This window comes from Urocitellus parryii, chromosome 9 (assembly GCF_045843805.1).
Source record: "Urocitellus parryii isolate mUroPar1 chromosome 9, mUroPar1.hap1, whole genome shotgun sequence".
Classification (NCBI taxonomy): Eukaryota; Metazoa; Chordata; class Mammalia; order Rodentia; family Sciuridae; genus Urocitellus; species Urocitellus parryii.
Genome location: NC_135539.1, coordinates 139,712,775 through 139,733,756, shown reverse-complemented (window position 1 = coordinate 139,733,756; position 20,982 = coordinate 139,712,775). Strand labels below are relative to the sequence as shown.

Here is a 20,982-nt window from a genome sequence, read left to right as displayed (position 1 = left end):
AGCAACTATATAACGAGCACATTTAATATCTGCATTCTCAGCTACATGAGCATAACATTCTAAACTGTTAGACATTACCTTTCCTGTCACTTAACAAGAGGAAAGCAGGATGCAGAAATGAGGAACTATTTGTCCAAGGTCACTTAGCTAGTTAGTAACTAAGTCAAATTTAGAAGTCCTGCCTCCTGACTTGTCACTTAATTCTCCTTCCACAGATCTCTTCCACATCGTGAGTTCAGGGTTAATTATCTCTTTGAAGGATATGACTCGGAGGGCCTGGCACACAGAACAGATTTCGATGGGTGGCAGTTGGGGGTGAAGCTGGTGCCCAGCAGCAGTATCCCTGTGTGGCTGAAGGAGGCCAGCATGGAAAGAGCCAAGCAGGGGTCCCCACAGGGAGAGGCCCTGGTGTCCAGGACAACCAGCCACAGGACAACAGTGCTCGGCCTGGCCTAGGCACCGCACATTTCTGAGAAACACAGACAAAAATTCCAAACTTTAAAAAGTGGACATATATTTTTTTAAATACTACCTGTAGTCATAAACATTGCTTTTTAAAATATCACTTAATTTTGCATAATATAGTCAATGACAAAAAGTAAAATATACACAAAACACACACACATAAGTCTTCTGAGTAGGCAAATACCTGCACAGAATATCTTGCTCAGAATAATTCATGTAGCAATTAACCCAGTTCCTGGGCTAGAGTGGACCCTCCCTAAGTGTTTAGCCATGACCGTGACTCCATGATACCTTGGTGACCACTCAGAACTTGATTATTCTTACCTTACACACAAGTGGTATAGAATTTTTATTTAGCTTCTTTCTTAATAGCTTGAAGTAGAGGGATGGGAATATAGTTGGAGATAGGCACTTATGAAGAAATAGAAAAGCATCAGACAGGAAAAAGCCCAAATGGAACTGAGACCACTTAGTGTCAGGATGACAGCCTTTTGCCTTCCTAGAGGTCCTAGAGGTAACCACGTACTTCACACAGTACAGTTCCTGCAATGACACAGAATAATCCAGAAAGACTTTAGGGTACACTGTATCCCCTATTTAAAACAGCAGGGAAACCTTCACTACATTTTTAAAAATTGCCGAAAATTACATTAATAAAAATTTTGGCACAGAGAACTTGTGAATAATCTAGAAATTTGACATAAAAATCACAATGCCATATTCATGGTTCATTATTTCAAGTTCAACGGGGATATGAAGATTTGGTAATGACCGATTATAGGTCCTTCTGGTTTCATTGTGAGATCATATGTAGCACTTAGTACTTCTGGACAGAGATGGTTGTTTTTCATAAGGTATAATTGCTTCTTAGTGCTGTTTGACATAAAACTGCATTTGATTGTAGTATTACTTCATTTTGGGGGGTGTGGGGGAGACCTAACAATGTGGCCTCTGTGTATACAGCGTGGTGCTGAGGAGGGATCTCAGCATGGCAGGAAGGTAAGGGTGCGCTGCTTTGCTTGTCTATGGCAAAGAGAGGGGTTTCTTCCCCAGACCGTCCCCATCCTTACTGACTTTTACCCTGAGGTCCAGTTTATTGCTCTCCTATGAGATAAAGATAACTCTCACATTATTACACACTCCCTCCAGGGCAAAATCTCTCTTGGTTTCTCTTAACCATTGATTAGATTTTTCACAGCATAATATTCCCAAGATGGATCTTGGGAAGGGAGATTTCTATTACATATGTTTGGAAGCTGGAAAGGCTAGGAGGTAATGGAAAAAGCCCCAGAGCACATGGTGATTCTTAGACAGTTGTCTTCAAGTCCCTCTTGAACTCCTCCAAGGAAGAGGGATGTAAGTAGTATGCAAACGGCCGTCAGTTGAGCGCTGGAGAGTTCATTTTGATTCCCAGGGATTGGTGAACACCACTTTTTGCAGATCATAACCCTCTCTTGGCTCCTCTTCATTTTGACAATGCCATACACATCTCAAATTTCCAGCAAATTGTAGCCAAGTGCTTTTTTTCAGTGACTAAAGTTTATTTAAACAGTTGCCTGACTGATCTGTCTGTAAGAAGCATTTGGTTTTTCATTTTCACAAAAGTTCCTAGTGGGCTGAAGGCAATTGTGGGGGATGAGTTGGGTGATTTGAAGATGAGGGATAAATAAGGTGAATGGGGTACACACAGTACATTTTAAATATCCCTGAGTGAGGGGGTAGGGCAGGATCTGCTTCTGCTCACATCCCGTGTGGCCGAGCATGAAGAACTCCACTCACAAGGAAGAATCAGTGTCCTGCCACCCCCAGCTTGGTGTTCGTGCTGGTGCCTGGTTTGGGGTATGGCCATCAGATCCTCAGTGGGCACAGAACCCACCCGGATTTTGGTGGATGAGAATCAATTCCCCACCATTCACTGGGAGGCAGGAGGTATTGTGAGCACTCAGGTCCAGGTACACTTTGTCTTTGAAAGCCAAAGAGACCACCGTGATGAAGTTGACCTTCTTGTTGGTGCTCTGGATGGAGATTGGATTGTGACCCTTCCGAAAGTAAAGGCTGACGTTGACCTCCTGGGAGAAGTAGCCCTTCAGGGAGATGAGATAAAACCCGTCACAGTTGATGATGATTGAGCTGTTTTCCACCTTCATGGTCTCAGCCTTTTCCGGTATAATGCGGAAAAATTTCTTCTCACACCCTGAAAAGGGCAGGGCTAGAATAAAAAATAGAGTTACTGAAGCACTACATTAGGCAACAACCTTCCAATACAACTAATATCAAGTGAAGAGAAAGTGAAGGAGGACAGATATTTTTAAAGAGTGGAAGCAAGCACTGTGTTTCTACCCATGGGTTGGAATCCCCTTCCCCTGTGGAATGCAAGTAGAGGCAGAGCTAATCCCAGTTGCAGAGAGAGTCTCAGATGGGGCTGGGATTCCTGAGTTGAGGATTATAGAAATTGTCGTGGCTGACCTACTGCAGAAAAGGTGGCTTTGAGGTTTCCCAGATTTTTCAAAACTGCATGGAGTTGGCAGCTTCAGTCCTTCCTTGCTTGCTCAGGGGACAGACTATAGCACAGAGTGGCAGTGGTGCCCCTTGCCTTGGTCCTGCACACCTCTTCCTAGCTTCACTCAAAGCAATTGCTTTAATAGTTCCCTAGCCTCTCCCCACTGCCTGTGGGCATCAGACTTACTGACAGCATTTACCCCTGGCTTTGCCAGCAGCCAGTGAGGCTAGTCTGCAGCTAAGCACAGGAAGCCAGTGCAGGTTGAAGAGCTCCAGGACTCCGACTTGCTTCTCCCTGCCCCCTCCTATTGCTAATTCTTCCTGGAAGGTGACCTGGGAAGAGTTGTTGCCATACAAGAAAGAAAAGGAGGAGAAGGAGAAGGAATAGGAGCAGGAGAAGCTTTGGTAGTTTGTGTATGGGGCAATTCTAAGTGGAAACTAAAAAGCCTAAATTTGTTTTATTCCCCGTCAGCCCAACAGCATGATGAATGGCCAGGCAACTACATCGTGGACACCTATTCTGGAGGATGTTCTTTAGAGATGGGAAAAAACGTCTCCACTGCTGGCCACAATTTGGTAATTCTTGCCTTATATCAGTCCCAAGGGGCATACTTTGAATTGAAATAAACACCACTTATAGAGAGCAAAAGGTACTTCCCTTCAGCCTCAGAGAGCTTGACAAGCCAATGAATTAATATAGAAACCAGTGGGGGTTGACTGTAATCATGGTGCTCTCCTGATAGTCAAAATATCACCTTTTCTTCATATCAGGGCCTTCCCCAACTCTCATTAAGGTAAAATCTTGTCCCAGAATAGAGCCAGCAAGTGATGTGTCCTAAGGTCAGACAGACTTGTAAAAGGTAAAGCCTTTGTGTCCTTAGCTGAAGCATGAGAATTATTCACCCTCAAGGGTCCCTGGAGGATAAAGTGAGGCCGGTGAAGTACAGAGACAAGTACGGATGTGGTGGCCAACCACTCCTCCCTGCTTCTTATGCACCTCTGTGTCCCTAATGAAAATCATATTCAGGTCCCAACAATCCTGGGATGTCACACTTCCCCAAGGAAAAGGATAGATCTTGTGAGGAAATTAAGAGGCTAAAGAGAAGATCCTTTCAAAAATATGGATCAGTTAAACTTTTGACAATACTTACCATTAAATTGTATTCTAATACTTTGAATTGAAGGATACTGCACCTAAGGGATGAAAAAGGATATATTTTAGGGGGATGAAAAAGGCATCAGAGCCAACGAAATAGAAACCCAGGAGCCTGTGGAGGGAAAGGCTTAACAAAGACTCGGTTTTTTCTGTGAGGGTTAGAGTTGGATTTTCTGCCTGTCTCTTGCTTTTCTATAGCATTTCTTAAGACAAGTCAGGATTACTCTGCGCTTTCATGCCAGCATTTGAGGTCTGTTCTCCTTTCTGCCAAGCTCCTCTTTGGTGCACTGTTTTGGCTCACTGGGGCCCCAACTTCCCCTTTTAGATGACAGTACACTTACTAGTTCTCTTGTTAAGAAACCCATTCATAGAGAGCCCTCATGGAGAAGTCTGTGACCAATCAGTCCACCATGACCACAGATTCCCAGAACCTGCTGGGAGCAAGTTCTGGAAACTTCTTGTGTGCTTTTCTTCCACTATAACACAGGAATCAGCACATCATGTTTGCAGGGGACACAGGCAATAAAATCTATTTTAATCCTTTAGAGTTCAATAGAATTAAATATAGCTTTTATTTTTTTAAACATTGCATCTTTTCCTTTTCTTCAACAGAGTGAAAAACCTAATGTGAACCATAACCACCCTCAGTAGCAAGAAAACAAGCGGAACCATGAGAAGAGGAAGCTTGGTAGATGGAGTGAACATCCACAGTCATTTGGTGGTTAAAAAGCAAAAGCTCAATAGGGAGCAAATCAAAAGTCTATTAAGTGAAATTGTCAAAGGACAGAATCATACAGGAAGTATAGTGCCATGTGCGACGGAAAAGGAATATCACTTCTATGGGCATTGAAGGAATCTGGAAAAATGTAGGAGAAACTGGTGGCCAATGTTCCCTCTGGAGAAGGGAGCTGGAGGCCTGAGGCCAGGGGTAGTAGGGACCCTTGCTCTTCCTGGTCTACTTTATTTTCCTTCCTAAATTTCGTAGCGTATGGTTGTATTTCCTACTAGAAGAGGAAAAAGAAGGCCTGTTGTCCTGCCAAGACAGCAGCTCTTCCCACAAGGTTGTTTCTGGCAGGGTGTCCTGATGGAAGGTGTGAGAGACATTTGCTCTCATGCCCTGGGCAGTGGAATCCCTGCTCCCCACTCTCCTGGCAGACTAAGAGGACTCCAGTGGGGACTCCCCGAACAGATGAGGAACTTCCCTGTAAGTACCATCACAAGCCTCCCCCAGCTGAGACCAACAGGCACACAGGGAGGAGGGGCTGGGCCTCGGCACCAGTTTTCGTTCAATACTGAGCTGTGGAGAGAGCGGCTGACCTGGTGGAAGTGGGAGTCTTTGGCTCCCTCCCCTCTGTGTGCTGTTGTGACTCCCTTGTGCCCACACAGTGCTCCCTGGGTAAATAAACGTCCCCGCTGCTCTCTGCCTAGTGTGTGCCAGCTGCATGGCCATGTGTTAGGGTCAGAAGTGGCCTGTGACACAAGGAACATGAGGCTCAGCGTGCAGCACCTGGGTTCAGAGCAGGTTCTGGGTCATTCTAGGCTAGTTTTATAAGGCTTATAGGTGTCAGTTTGTCATCTTTAAAGATCACTAGAAGATTGTGGGCACCACTCAGTTCCCATGATTTTAAAAGTTGCAATTCTATGTCAATTTGAATTTTAAAAAACATAAAACTTCCTCATTCACAAATTTACTCCAAGCTGTCTAATCTCAAAGCCCTTGTGATTTTTTTTTAAATGGACATTGCAAAAGTCTCCTAAAGGTTCTCGAAAACCAAAGAAATTTCCCAACTGTTTGAAGTGCCCTGATGTTACTCGGTGCTAGTGACCAAGAGGGCATCCTCGGGGACTGAGAAGCTGAAGAGGCCGCGAGGGAAGCGCATGTGACTGCCCCCCTTGGGTTGATCTACTGGAACTCCAGACTCAGACATCCTGTTCCCTCTCCTGAGGTCACCAAGGGGTAGCCATTTGCATATTCTCAGAAGTCTCTAGCAAGCATCAAAACCAACAGTTCAGACAAGTTGTAAGGTAGAAAAAGGAGCCCCCTCCCCTTCCTCCCTGCACATCCTCCATCTCCCTCTGTGACCTGCACACACTGGTGGTCCCACTACCCATAGTCACCACACACTGCCCGAGTCGGCGCCCTCTGCAGCCTGGCTCCAGTCTCCTTGTCTTATGAGCTTTCTGTGTCTTATGATCAAGCCACTGAGTCACTCTGATCTCCTTGCCCTTGGATAGAGAGCCCAGTGGAGTAGGACAAAGAGTGTATGCAGTAGAGTCAAATTCACTTCAATTATGACTTCTCTAGCTTTGAAATTTGGAAAAGATATACACCATTTCTTAGCATTGGCTTTCACGTATGGGAAAAGAAGTCATCATGCCATTACGGGAATGTTCTAGGAGATCACTGTTAGGTTTAAATAGAATAACTTATATCCAGCAGATTTCCTGGCTCATGATAAACATTGAAAAAATACTTGCTATGTTGTTCCCTCTTCCAAAACAATCCTTTCACCTATCTCTGCTCATCAAAATCTAACACCTGCAGACCTACATCAAATCCTTGTTTTTTGGTATCTGTACTCCCATACCAAGTATTTAAAATCACCTTATTCATACAGATGTTTATAGAAGCTTTGTTCATAACTGTCAAAACTTGGATATAGCCAGATATCCTTCAGGAAGTGAATGGATAGGGCTGACGTTGTAGCTCAGTGGTAGAGTGCTTGCCTAGTATCCATGAGGCACTGGGTTGGATCCTCAGCACCACATAAAAATAAATAAACAAAATAAAATCATTGTGTCCATCTACAGCTTTAAAAATTTTTTTAAAAAATAAGTGAATGGATAAACTGGAACAGTCAGAGAAAGAAATGTTATTTTCAGCACTAGAAAGAAATGAGCTTTCAGGCCATGAAAGACATGGAGGAATCTTAAATCTGTATCACTGTGTGAAAGAAGCCAATCTGAGAAGGCTGTATACTGTATGATTCCAAGGATGTGCCATTCTGGAAAACACAAAACTATGGAAACTAAAAGATCCCTGGTTTCCCAGGGTTAGGAGCTAGGGAGGCACAAATGGATAGAGCATAGAGATTTTTTAGGGCAGATTTCATTCTGTATGAAACTATAATGATGGGTATATGTCATATACCCAAACTCCCAGAATACGCACAACCCCAAGAGTGGACCCTAATGTTAAAGAAAAAAAATCACTCTATTGACTTATAGTATCACTACCCAGTAAAAGTTTCATCTCTCCTTCTGAACATATTTAGCTGTGTGACCTGGGGAAAACTGCATTTACCTTGCCGATATTTACTTTCTTCATCTGCAAATAGAAACAGTAAAGATCCACTGTCTCAGAAGATTGTCATGAAGATTAAATGAGCTTCAAATATGTGAATGCCCAGCACCTGGCATGGAATATTGTAAGGAGTTAAGAAATGTCACCTGTTATTTCAGAATACCCAGAAGTGTTCCTCAACCAATCCCAGCTTTCTCTGTATAGTTGAGGTTAGCAAAATCATGACTTGGGCTCTGATTAGGCATTACTGTCCTGGCAAGGGGCAGCAAGCTCATGAAAAGTGTAAACGACTGTAAGCTGGTGAGAGAAGAGTCACAAGTAGACCCTTCCTGGCTCTTCATCCTGTGAGTGCTGGGCTGTCCGAGAAGCTAGATGGAAGAGTCTGGTGTCGGTATTTATCTAGCAGCCTCTACTCTATTCACAAGAAAGTGATAATTTGTTTAAAGAGCTCATCTTTGAGAGTGTGAGCCTCCAAGTCTGACTCACTAGGATGTGGCTTGGGGCTGTCGATCTTATACTCATTTGTCATTTGTCTGGTAGAGGGATGCCATCAAATATGAAACCAGGAAGTGGGCTCTGCTTCACCCTGTTACCAGGCCACCAAGTCAATATCCTGGGGGAGAGGGGTTGAGGTGTGAGTCAGCAGAGGACAGTGGAGGAAACAGTGGCTCCTCACCCCACCCCACCACCTCCCCTGGGATGGACCAGTTCCTACCCTCTCCTTGGGCTTTGTGTTTAATCAGAAGAGACCTGAGAGGTCATAAAAACACTACCCCACAGGCTTGCAGATATGTCTCAAGGTCCCTCCAAAGAGGAAAGTAGAACTTTCCACTCTCACCAGGATGAGAGCATAGACTCCCATCCTGGTGGATGTAGTGGACACTCCACAAAACAGCCTGTAACAAAGGACGGCTCCCACTTTGGATGGAGGAAGTTCAGAACCCCACCCAGAGAAAGGAATAGAAGTTCTTTGATCAAGGAGTCTTCCATATTCAAGTAAAACTATCCCCAAAGTTACACTTTTAGAGACAAAGATATGTGGCTTTGAAAACCTTGCTGAACCAACAGTTTACTGGGATGTAATAAGCCCAGAGAGAAGCCATGTTAATGGCCATCCAAAGCCACCTGTCTCCACGCCTACCCCTGACCATCACTGCTGGCACCTTTCCCTGCAGCTTCACCTTTAACCTCCACCTTTGCCCCCCCCCCACGCACACAGACAGGTTGGGTGACATACTCATAACCTGCTCCCACCATTTCCCTCTTTCTGTCAAGTCTTGAGTAATAGCTGCATGTGTCTCCCCTCAGAGAGACATTCCTCCTCTCTCAGGGAACATGAACCATGGTTTCATTATCCCTGATACTTGGCAAATGATAGTTCCCAAGAGTGAGAGCAGATATTCTGATAAATATCAAAATCATTCAAAGACATCCTTGGAACATAAATCTCTGCAAAATTATGTGATTGACCTAATACATTACCTCTTTATGTCCTCCAAGGGGAGATTTTCTTATACCTGAGTTTCCCACTCCACCTTGACCAGGGAAGCCCTGAAGTTCACCAAAACATTCCTGAGCCTCCCTTCCTCACCTCATGGACCAAGGCTCACACCAGCTTAGTGTCTAGGAAATGAAGGGCAGGTTTCCAGTGTGCCCACTGTATCAGCACACCTCCTACCACACTTCAGAAGTGATGACACTCGGGAAATAAGCATCTGCTGACCACAGGGGAATTTAGCCAGGGACTGCAGGGTCACATAATGTCTGGCAGGGTTTTTGAAACTGTCCTATTTATCTTCAAGTACAAGTGGGGGGAGCAGAGTTATTATAGTCAATACCTTTCTACTTGAGATCACTCATTCCCCATCTCATTGCACTATGAAAGGAGAAATTATCACCTTAAGAAGGCAAGCTTGGGCTGGGGATGTGGCTCAAGCGGTTGCGTGCTCGCCTAGCATGTGTGAGGCTCTAGGTTCGAATCTCAGTAACACATAAAATAAAATAAAGATGTGTCCACCGAAAACTAAAAAATAAATATTAAAAAATTCTCTCTCTCTCTCTCTCTCTCTCTCTCTCTCTCTCTCTCTCTCTCTCTCTTAAAAAAAAAAAAAAAGAAGAAGGCAAGTTCTGAGGGCGGACGGGGCATTGGGCTGACAGGAGGGAGTCCTGCGTTCTGTTGGTGACCTAGAACTAGTACCTTCCCTGCTCAGTTCCAACATCCCCATCCAGTGTCCACTCTCCAGTTGAATAAAGTACCCAAGGACATTTCCAACTCAGAAATTAGGCAAATCCCATATTAAAAAGATAAATCTCAAGAGACTGAACAGAAGATCTCTTCAACACAACCGACCTCTGCATGACACGCACCGCAGGCCCTCCTCCCAGGTGGCTCCTGGGACAGCTGCAGAACATGGAGGTCATGCCTAGGGGTGTGTGCAGTGAAGCACGTGGCCCCCAGGCAGGCTCTGACATAGATCAAGACGGTGGCTAGCAGAGTTATCACAGCAGAGCTGCGGGATGAGAGGGTGGTGGCAAGGATGGCCACGGCATTTCAAGCTAAAGCTCTCCAGTAATTAAGGGAAGAGAAGCCCAAGGCCGAGGGCCAGAGGAAGGGTGCTCACAGACCTGCAGTGGAGAAACTGGGTGTTGGAGCTGGCAGGAGCTTGGATGAGACTTGTCACTGAAGAACTCTACCCTACTTGCCTGCCAGCGCTTATCCCCACTCCTCCTCCTGCTTATTTAACTGCCTTCTTTTCCCCCAAAGGTACAAACTCTGGCAGGACAAGATGACCCCATCTAGCGTCCCCTCTGTGTTCTCAGTGCCTGATGATCCAAACTTTGTTGAAGAAGTACATGAATGAATGACTTTCAGTGGGCTAGTGTCCCCAGAATTCAGGTCCACCTAGAATTCAGAATGTGACCTTATTTGAAAATAGAATATTTATGAATGTAATTAGTCAATGTTATGGTTTAGGAATTAGATATATCCCCAAAGCTCATGTGTGAGACAATGCAAGAAGGTGTGGAGGTGAAATGATCGGGACATGAAAGCCGTAACCTGAGTCCCCTGAGGAGGATTGACTGAGCGGTAACTGCGGGCAGGTGGGGTTTGCTGGAGGAGGCAGGTCATTGGGAGCATGACTTTGGGGTACGTATTTGGTCTCTGGTGAGTGGAACAGCCTCTCTGCTTCCTCATTATCAAGTCCCGAGCTTCTTTCCTTCACCACACTCTTCTGCCATGATGTTCTGCCTCACCTCAGGCAGGCCAAGAGCAATGGAGTTGGCCATCTATGGACTGAGACCTTTAAAATCATAAGTCCCCCCAAAACCTCTTCCTCTGCTAATTGTTCTTGTCAGGTCTTTTGGTTACAGCAGCAAAAAAAGCTGATTGAAACATGAGGTTGGGAGTCAGGGTGGATCCTAAGTCCAACCTGACTAGTACCGCTAAGAGAAGAGGAGCGGACACACAGGGTCCACACAGGGGAGAAATACATGGAGGACGGAGTAGAGCTTAGGGTGCGGCAGCTGCAAGTCAAAGAACAGAGGCTGGGACAAAGCAAGGAAGGTTCTTCCCCAGGGCAGTGAGGGGGCATGGCCCTTCCGACACTTGGATTTAGATTTCTACCCTCCCATGCTATGAGAGAGCTACTGTGTGAAGTCCCACACACTGTGATGATTCTTACAGAAGCCATAGGAAATCACTGCATGGTTGAGTAGGTATTTGGATACAATGTAATAATCATTCTACCCCGTTAAGTAAGTAGAGACCGCATAATACAATCCCCTTACTGTTTTTAAGAAAGAAAAAGATGAAAGCAAACCTGGGCACACTTCAATCATTTTATAAAAATATGCTATAAGGTTTATGGAATTGTTGAAGCTTCATTAATCATGTTACTGACATTTGTGTAAGTACTTTTAAATCCCTATTTAAAAAGAGTCTTTTTTCCTTTTGTGATATTGCATAAATCCTCTATTTTTCTTCAAAAGCTACAATGTCAGGAAAAAAAAAGAATTTATTTATTTGTTTATTTATTTAAAGAAAATGAATCTTTAAAAGAGCCAACCAACATCCTTAAAGGTCAGAGTTATGGAGTCATGATCAAGGAGTTTAGACCTGGCCTTCATTTCTAACCCTGACCCTGTCTGTGTAAACCTAGTCAAGTCTCTATGCCTCAAGCTTCCCCAGCATAAGACAGCAAACAAACATCTGTCCTCTCTTCCTCCACCGTCAAAATAAAGAAGTGAGGACAGAAGTAGGAAAAGCTCTGCCAACATGAGTAGCTGTCACTGCAAGGAGTGCTCAGCCTCCAGGCCCCACCCCAGAAGAGCTGTGAGAGCCAGCCCTCTTTAGGCCAGAACAAGGGCCAGATTAATGCCAGTAGGGGCTTGGAAACTAAGATCGTTAAGCACTCAACGCACATAATTCATTATTACTAAATAATAAAAGACATTTTACAATTTATAACTCAACAAGGGTTTTAAGATTTATTTGGTGACTTTTTAAGTGTCTCTTTACAACCTTTTGTAACATCATTGTCAGGCCCTCCTGATCTTCACCGGCTTCATTGGCTTTCTAGGCTCTGACTCCGGCTGCCTGCAGGGAAGCCCAGTGCCAAGCACACGTCACTTAAGCTCCCAGCAGCCCTCAGTTGGCACCTATAAGATACAGTATTTAAGGACCAAAGGTTTCCCATCCTCAGGTTCTTATTAAATCAGCAAGGGAAGAATTAAAGAGGGACTCTTTCTGTTAGCCAGCATGTTTTCTTAAATAGTGCTTGTATGTCACCAGAGCTAGATAAATCTGTACAACTCAACACACCTACCGTGCATTTCCGAATGAAACTTCTACTGAAAAAAAAATTTTTTAGTTATGCCAACCATATCCTTAGTGTTTCTAGTACTGTGAACCAGATCACATGTCTCTTGTAAATACAATTTTCTGCTGGATTTGGCAGCCAAGTCCTTGGAGAATTGCAGGAAATATTAAAGTGAAGGGTAACGGAATCTGCCAGGCCCGGGTGCTCCAAGTATGTGATTTTAGATCTCTGGACCACTTTCAACCAGTCACTGAACCTCATAACCCCAGCATGAGGACCGTGATGACCACCTTGGCATTCCCAAAGCTCACAGCAGCCACATTCCAGGGCTGGAAATCATTAAACTGGTTGGTGTTAGGGACTTTACCCAGGGACTCAAAGCTAAAAGTCTGGAATGAACCAGAGTCTTCTGGTTCCTGGTCCAGTGTACTCTGTTACACTCCATGACTCTCCCTAAAATCTGAGGTGTTTTGTATTTTTACATAAGACAGTGTTTTAGTCTCTTCATTTGAAAAGATGTGGCTCTCAAAAGCACGGGGAACTACAAACAGAATAGAAGGCAAGGGATGGCGGAGAGTTCAGTTTCAGTCCAGCTCTACCCTGAGCTTCATCTGTGACTGTGGGGAAATAACCTTGCCCCTTCCCAACTCAGGTTTGGGTCCTCTTGTTTTTCTGTCTCTCATGGAACAGTAATAACAACACTGTAACCACACACTCCAAAGGATGAATGGTCATTTTCCATAAATGAAGAGTCCCCGAATGGGGGGAAGCTGCAGGCCCTCTGACAGCGAAGGGCACAAGGCAGTGAACAGAAACAGAACTGGAAGGACAGGGGCCGCCCCGTGGCAGGGTGGGTCTGCTCGGTACCAGTAGCCAGGGGTGAGGTCAAAGCAGAGAAGAGGAAGATGACATCCCTAGATCAGAACCAGGAGCCTCTTTGCTCACTTCCCAATTCTCCTCTGTGGTGTGTCCCCCTGTGACACTCCCCAGCATAATCCCCATCCAGATGATTCCATCCTGTTTTGAGTACTGGGTCAGAACATCTAAATTTTAGAAAATACCATCACCTTGTAAACAGTGAACACTCCTAGTCCCCCTGGAGCTGTTCACCCTCCTCGACACAGATGAGCACCTGACTTCCTGAGAAAACAGCTTTCGTCTCAATTCTAGGAGAAGGCAGGCCGGCCCCAATGCGCAGGATGGTTCGTTTTACTGGGGTGCCCCCTAGTGCCAGAAGACATCAGACTCACTTTCTATATTTGCCAGTAAGTGGACCACATGAAAGAAGCAAAATTTGGAGAAGCAAGGATTTTCCTAATTGTTCCTACATTTTCTTTGGCATAAAAGAGAATAAAGTGCATTCACTTAGGGCGATTCACGAGATTCCGAATGGGTAGGCCATTCTCAGCAACTTGCTGCTCCTGCCTAGAAAGCCTGCAGCCTCCTGCCTGCCCACCCTGTGCCTCTCACCTGCGGACTTCTGCTCCTCCTTCCAACATCAGCGGAAGCATCCTCCACCCACAGTGTTCCTGGGTGGGTCCCTCCTCCCTCCTCTATTCTTCCTGTTGTCCCTTGAGTATGTCTCCAGATGTCTGACACTCTTGACCCCAACTTGAATCTTAACTATCCGGTCAAAGAGTTCAAAAACCTTCTCCGATGAGTTTGTCTCCAAAGCCTCAAACAGCACCTGGTGCAAGTGAACAGTTGGTGGGATGAGTGTGAGAAAAGGTACCTTAAATAATAATAGGAGGAACCTAGCACAGGAGTGAGGAGTTTGGGTTAATTAACTAGTTTAGTGATCATGAGCAATTCACCTACCCTCTCTGGGTTTCTGGGGTTTTTTGTTTGTTTCTGTTTGTTTGTTTTATCTGTAAATAGACTATGTCTAATACCTGCTCAAATAGCTAATGATTTTGTGCCTTTTCATTAATACCTCCCTTAGGAATCTCAAAATACTTTAAGATGAATCAGCTTACCACTTCTGGTTTTGTTTTTTGTTTTTTGTTTTTTTTTTTTAATTCTCAAAGAGCTGCTTATGAAGAGCAAATTAAATTTACATTCAAAATTATTTCATTTACATGTCTGTCCTAAAAAAAAGGATTTCTAAAAAAAAAAAATGTTAGATTACATGCAGCTATTTAAACTGAGCTAATCTGAGACACGGTTTTTAAGGGAAATTCTTCTTTCTCTTCTTAAATGATACAAAGAAAGGTGGAAGTTATAGCCTGAAACTTCATTAAGAAACTGTGAATTTTAATTCTGACTCTGACTGATTCAGAACTGTCTGACTTACGTTCAAGAACCTCTGCTTCTGTTTCTCCAGCAGAAACAAATGATAAGACTGCCAACCTTTGACAGTGGAATTTGCTAAGGAATTATAACTAAATGTACCTGCACTTGAAATGAACTTTGAAAAGTGGCAAATATTTGAAGAGGCAAGCTACATCATCCCTGGAACACTCAGACAAAATTTCCAAAGCTTCTCATAGGCCAGCTTTTTGTCTGCCCGGACCCCAGCTGAAGTTCCAGGTAAGACCAGAAGCCTGACCGTTAAGTGGCAGCCCCAGTGTGGTCGCCGACGTGTGCTTGTTTTGGTGACAGAGCATTCAGTTTTATAACTTGTGGGTCTTCCTCTAGGGCCTTCCCTTATTTCTTCTTTCTAAACCAGGTATTTAGCTAACTCAGAATAGACTATTTAGATAAGTACAGGGAATATAAATTAAGTGTAGAAAAGTGTGATTTTATTTTCCCCAGTCCCTTCCTAAGAGCTAGGAAATCTCTAAGCTCAGACACAAAAATCTGTTAATTCAGGCTTTGTATTTCTCAAATTCTCAGGCCCATTCTATGAATGTCATCAACATACCCAGGATATTGAGCTGACAGAGGTCTTACTGATCTTCCAGCCCTACTTCCTCTGCTACAGGTGAGAAGATCAAGGCCCCAAAAGGGAAGTGAGCTGTGAGGAGTGGGTAAGGCAAGAGGGATCTTTGTTCCGGCATCTCAAAAACAACAAGTTCTGCTTTTCATGTGTGTAATAAAATTTAACCCAGAGATGAGAAACAGATCGATAAATAAAGTTGATTGAAGGGGAGGGTGACTGCCAAGTGGAGTTAGAAGCTGTGTCTGTATTTCTACAGAGCCATGCATGTAGGCAATGATTTTCTAAGGCTAAAAATCAAATATAAGAAATCAGGGGGAAAGTACAATTGTTTTCCAAATATTTTTCTCCTGCAATTGAAGAAGAGATTCAGTTTAACTGGGTGAATGAGGAGCATTGCAGCCTCAGTTGGCCTCCAATACACACGGCACACCCCTGGAGCAGTGTGTCTCAGGAAAGAGAGGTGTGGTCTGCATCCCACCACCACCTACCCGGCTCCCAGCCAGAAGGCCAGACATCCATGTGGGGTTTTAAAAGGTTATCAGTCTGTAACACTTTTCTTAGGGCTACTCTACAACTCTCTCTCTCTCTCTCTCTCTCTCTCTCTCTCTCTCTCTCTCTCTCTCTCTCTCTCCCCTCCCCCTTCCCCCCCCCCCCCACAGCAGCCATTGCTGCTGCCACCAATACTATTCCAACAAGTTCCAGGCAAAACCCACACAACCTGTCTACGCTCTCCTCCCCATGCTGACGTATATGAGATTAAATGTAAGAACCCATGTGCTGTTCCAGGTCCTTTAACAGTTTTAAAAAAATAAAATAAAAATAAATCACATTAACTAAAACAGTCTAGCTAGAAAAATGGAAAAAGAAATTTAAGTCAATGTTACCTGAAGAATTTCAAATATCTGAGCGAAAAAAAAGGGTAAAAAAAAAATCTCTATCCAAAATATATATGGGATCCTGTTTCTTGAGCAAACCACTCATACCACCTACGTAGTTGCTTCCATTTCTACCCCAGAACTACGGGAGCTACTTCTCTCACAGAGCTGCTCACCTGAGACCCAGTGGCCTGGAAACCAGCTGTCAGTCTGCTTCCCAGTTCTGACCCAGAGCTGCTGAGTGGCTTGTAAAAAGGGCCTCCCTTCTTCTCAGGGTTCCCAGGGTGCTGACAGTTCCAGGTGGCCCCAGACCCAGCAGGCTAGACATGTGTGCTTCACCTTGATGTCCCCTGCCCAGAGCCCTGGTACAACTGGCCAGCCTTGCCTGGGCCACACGTTCTGTCTTCACCATGCCACAGAGTAAGGAAACACACAGCTCTGCGGTGGTTTAAAAAGCACTCGGGGCTCCCAGACCTGGTGAATGCACTCAGCGGTTCTATTTTTAGCTACCCTGTTTGCTTTCTTCTCTGAAGAGCCCAATTCCGGTCTGTGTCTTGGGTGCCCTGCCATGGACACACTCTCTCCCCAAAGCACCTACTTTAATTTCACCCCGAGGGCTGTGCACAGAGGGAGAAGTGAATGTGGGGTGGGGGTGGGGGGAGAACAGGTGTGCTGGCTCTGTCACACCAGCCACAGTTCTAGAATTTGAAGTCACGAGCCCTCTCCGAGGTTCAGCAGTCATCAACTCACATGCTCCCACCGACCACTGAAAATCCCCGTTTCCTGTGGGCAGAGACAAGCCCGGGCATTTACTGGGACTGCTCGTCCTGCTTTAATGTGGCAGCCATTCTCTGACATGGCCATCAATATGCAGGTCCCTCACTGTCACATATGACTATAATGCACTAATAAGCCAAATAAATAAGAAAAGATTCCTATTGCCTGCCCTTCACCGGGAAGACTTTCACCACCCAAAGCAACTATCCAGGGAAATAAGAATTGTCAGACCAGCCCCAGAGAGGAAGCTGGGGAGACTCTAGGCTTCACACCTGCCATGAAGAACACTCTTAAAGACCTAATAATATTTGTATATCTGAATAAATAAGTAAGAAAAAAAATGATGTGACCCAAGGGGAGCATGGAAGGAGAGTAAAGAGCGGGGGAAATGGAAGAAGGTGTCAAGTGAGGAGGATGCTGAGGACCCCCACTGCATGATGTGCTCCACCAAGTGGGAAAAGAGAAGCCATGTCTCTGCATAGCGTAGGTAGACGGGCAGAGACAGACTGGGAGGAACAACACTGGATCCAATCTTTGGGATGAATGTGTGGGCATACAGGCAAACACACATGCATGCATGCATTGCTGCCCTTAAAATGCAAGGTCAGCTGTTTGAAAGAACTTAATCTGGAAACCTTCAGCCTGTTTTAAAAAGCAAACCGTTTGAGTGCCTGCAGAATCTATGACTATGATAGAAAAGTAGAACTGGTCTCTTTCTTCTTTCTTTTTACATCAATTCCCTCATCAGACACATTTTTATCAGGATGGATAAACCAAGTGTGGAGATCAGTGACTCAGCTTCAAAGTGACAGCTCATGCAGGAAGACTAGGATCCTTGCCCTGCAGAGAAAGGAAAAAACCTAGAAGTGGTGCCTCTGCCCCATCTCCACTGTGCCCTAGCCCTGCCACCGCTAAAAGGAAGGAAGGAAGGAAAGGAGAGACGGGGGTGTCTGACCACACCTGACGACCACTTGGTGGTGAGGGGACACAACAGTTTTGGCATCAGTAACCGCTGCCACTGCAGCCGCCACCAGCAGAGCCCAAGGGGGAAACGCCAGGTGGTGCATCTTACCTGAGGAGCAGAGCGGTACAGGCAGATGAGGGTGAGGCACAGGAACAGCCCCAGCCCCTGGGCCACCAAGGCCACCAGCAAGAGCTTGTTCCTCTGGCATCTTGACCGGAGTGTGTTTCCTACACTCTCATCCAGGGGTTGAACCCCTTCCATCTCCACAATCTGGAAGCAGGGAGGATGCAGACGTGGCCCAGAGGAACTGGGGGAAGACGGGAACCTTCCCCACAAGGGAGGAGAAGAAGGCCACAGAAAGCTCTCACCCAGAAGGAGACCCCGGTCCCGGGGCCAGAGAGGAAAGGCGATTGAAAGAGCAGAGCGGACTCACTCAGTTTTAACTTTGCAACTTTGCAAGCAGGCGGGGGAACTTCTTTGTGACTAATCTGAATTTCCCCTTTACTTTCTTTCTTTTTTTTTTTTTTCCTCAGGGCTAACAGGGAGTTGTTTTTGTGGCATTCCAGTTCTGATTTGAGTGACTGTGAGATGACAGTCACAGAAGTGTGCTATTTTCTTAATTTCTCATTGCACTAGTTACCAATGTGTGGGTCACTTGATAAAGATCAAGATCATCGTCCGTTGATACAGGAGCTCACAGATCCCTTCCTCAAGGTGCCTTAAATCATATGAAAGACTCAAGGAAAATGTCAGGCTAAGATACTTCTCTCTATTATGTAACAGAACAAGGAGCCCATTTTAGGGATTCAGAGAAAAAGCACCCACAGAACATTCTTGAAATGAAAAAGACAACAAAGAAAATAGGAAGGTAGATCATATAGAAATAAAGGAGTAAAACCCTTCAGTTAAGTAGGCCAATACATTAAAATAAAGAAGTCAGTATTTATTGAGCATCTATGTGGTGTCATTTTTTTCTTACTATGTCCTTTCAGGCAAATTCAATAGACACAGTTAATTTTTTGCATACCAGAAAAGAAGCAGAAGCATATCCTGGGTTTTTTCCCTCCCTCCACTTTGTATTTCCCATATGTCATTTTTGCAGGAGGGAACAAAAGTATAGATTCAAATTACTCTTCAAGCTTATTTCATTTTTTTAGGCTATGGCTAGACTCAGAACTTGGAAAGTAAAAATATCCTAGCAATAGACTCCTCTTAGCCTTTATCGCTAAAATAAACAGTGAAATGAAATAAGCAGTAAAATTATGTCATATTGGTAAATATTTGCTGAGTATGTAATTTGGGCCCAATGCTGTACTGGACAACTCAGGGATATTGGGCAGGACCTATTTTAGACCAAATTCTGACTTCCTTCCATAGAAAAATATGTTCCTCTGAGCTCCCTATGGAGTATCCAGCAGATATTTATAGAAAGAAGGGAGAGAGTAATTTTTGGATATTGGAAATATGTTATATGTAACTGATTTTTACCAAAAATGGATATGAGGCATATTAAAAAGAGAGACAGTTTGCAAGAAATTTAAAGTAGGGGCTGAGCTTGTGGCACAGTGGTAGAGCACTCACCTAGTATGTGCGAGGCCCTGGGTTCTATCCTCAGCAACACATAAAAATAAATACATAAAACAAAGATATTGGGTCCAACTATAACTAAAAAACAAATAATTTTTAAAAGAAATGCAAAGTAATTTATTGCAATATGAATCAATTAAAATGACTAAATACCTTCACTACAATAATCATACCTTGCATTTATTTGGAGAACATTTCAGTCTTCAGAAATTCAAGGTTTTAGCTGAAAGAGAGGTAACTAAGTCACTATATCAAGACGCCAGGCCCAAACTAGAAACCAACTTCCATCTAAGCTGCTTTGTAATAGTTATTCCATGAATAAAGTATGTGCAAAATACAGGGTACAAAGACCAAAGTCGAAAGGAAAATCAGTGTGCAAAGCCCACTTCTTGCATCATAGCTAAGTTACAAACAAGGATTAGAATCAGTAACTATTGACTCATTTATTTTTCAAAAAATGATTAAAACAACCGCCCCCCACAAAGCCTGAAATACCAATAGAAACTAGAGACCATATGCAAAAGAAGTAGTAAAAACTATTTGAGATGAAGGGCAGAGAAAATGTCTTCCAGTGACTGCCAAAATGATGAACCAACAAACAGTACAGGACCCAAAGCTGTGCCCCGCCCGAGCGGCCCTTCTCACTGTCACAATCGTCCCTTCTCAAAGAAGAACTGACAAATGCCATTTTTCTTTAGAGACAATAACAGCTGTGTTGCACAGTGAATTTCCTTCTCTCAAGAAAGCAGTCAACTGGAGCAACAGCTGGACCAGCGAAGCCAGGTGAGCCTCTCCACCGGGGCCTCTCCTGGTGGCTCACCTGGAGTGAGTGCTATTGAATATGTGATACTGTACATTTAGCTGCTTCTTTATCTCCTCCTCCTCCTCCTCCTCCTCCTCCTCCTCCTCCTCCTCCTCCTCTTCTTTAATCATATTCTCTCCACTTTTTTACATTCTTGTGAGAAAGGAGAGAGAAAATACAAACATTTTAAAAACTAGAAACAGGGCTGGAAATTCCAGGAAAGACTCCAGAATTCATCGTGGAGCTGTTCTAGCATTTGAGCACACTCATGAAACCACCACCAGAGATATTGTTGATGGGTTTGAGTCTGGGGCAGATGGGCAGAGCCTTCTACCTTAAAAATGGTATTTTCTTTTCTTTATTTTTTTAAACAAAGTTGAAATTTAAAATAATAATAATAATGATTTAGTTGTAGATGGACACACTACCTTTATTTTATTTATTTATTGCTATGTGGTACTCAGGATCAAACCCAGTTCCTCACACATGCGAGGCAAGCGCTCTACCACTGAGCCACAACTCCAACCCCAGAGGCCAACTGTGTTACTGAATCTCTGGGCAAATATTTCAAAGCATCTCCAAGAGATCAAATACATATACCAGAACAAACTAGCCTTGGGATGAAGCCCCAGGAGGTCAAATAAGCCAAGTGATAATTTAATCATTGACTTTTTAAGGGAATAATAATTTCAAGCCTCTAAAAAAAGTATGGAAAATAAAATTATTTTTTAAAAAACAACTTTGACAACAGACAGAATACCACATGTTCAAAAGACAGCAAAAACTTTTTGGGGGGCTTTTTTGCTTTGGGGGATTTTGTCATTTTGCTTTTTCTTGTTTTGTTCTGTTTGA

The 20,982-nt window shown here is 44.1% G+C and overlaps 1 protein-coding gene across 1 annotated transcript; it reads right to left on the bottom strand.

The window, feature by feature from the left end:
• Nucleotides 1-2,170: 2,170 nt before the first annotated feature.
• Tnfsf4 (TNF superfamily member 4) lies at nucleotides 2,171-18,002 on the bottom strand. Its single transcript, XM_077802957.1, has 3 exons — nucleotides 17,850-18,002; nucleotides 3,165-3,297; nucleotides 2,171-2,674 (listed from the first exon to the last, which is right to left on the bottom strand). Exons 1-3 carry the CDS (start codon nucleotides 18,000-18,002, stop codon nucleotides 2,322-2,324), a joined length of 639 nt encoding a protein of 212 aa, XP_077659083.1. The 3' UTR covers nucleotides 2,171-2,321.
• Between the last annotated feature and the right edge of the window lie 2,980 nt (nucleotides 18,003-20,982).

Excerpts from the sequence above, each read along its gene's own strand:
- Tnfsf4 (XM_077802957.1), bottom strand. The coding sequence starts at position 18,002 with ATGGAAGGGGTTCAACCCCTGGATGAGAGTGTAGGAAACACACTCCGG. Across the intron at positions 3,298-17,849 it reads TGTACCGCTCTGCTCCTCAG|GTCACCTTCCAGGAAGAATT; the intron begins GTAAGATGCACC and ends AACTCTTCCCAG. Across the intron at positions 2,675-3,164 it reads GGCTGCTGGCAAAGCCAGGG|CCCTGCCCTTTTCAGGGTGT; the intron begins GTAAATGCTGTC and ends TTTTTATTCTAG.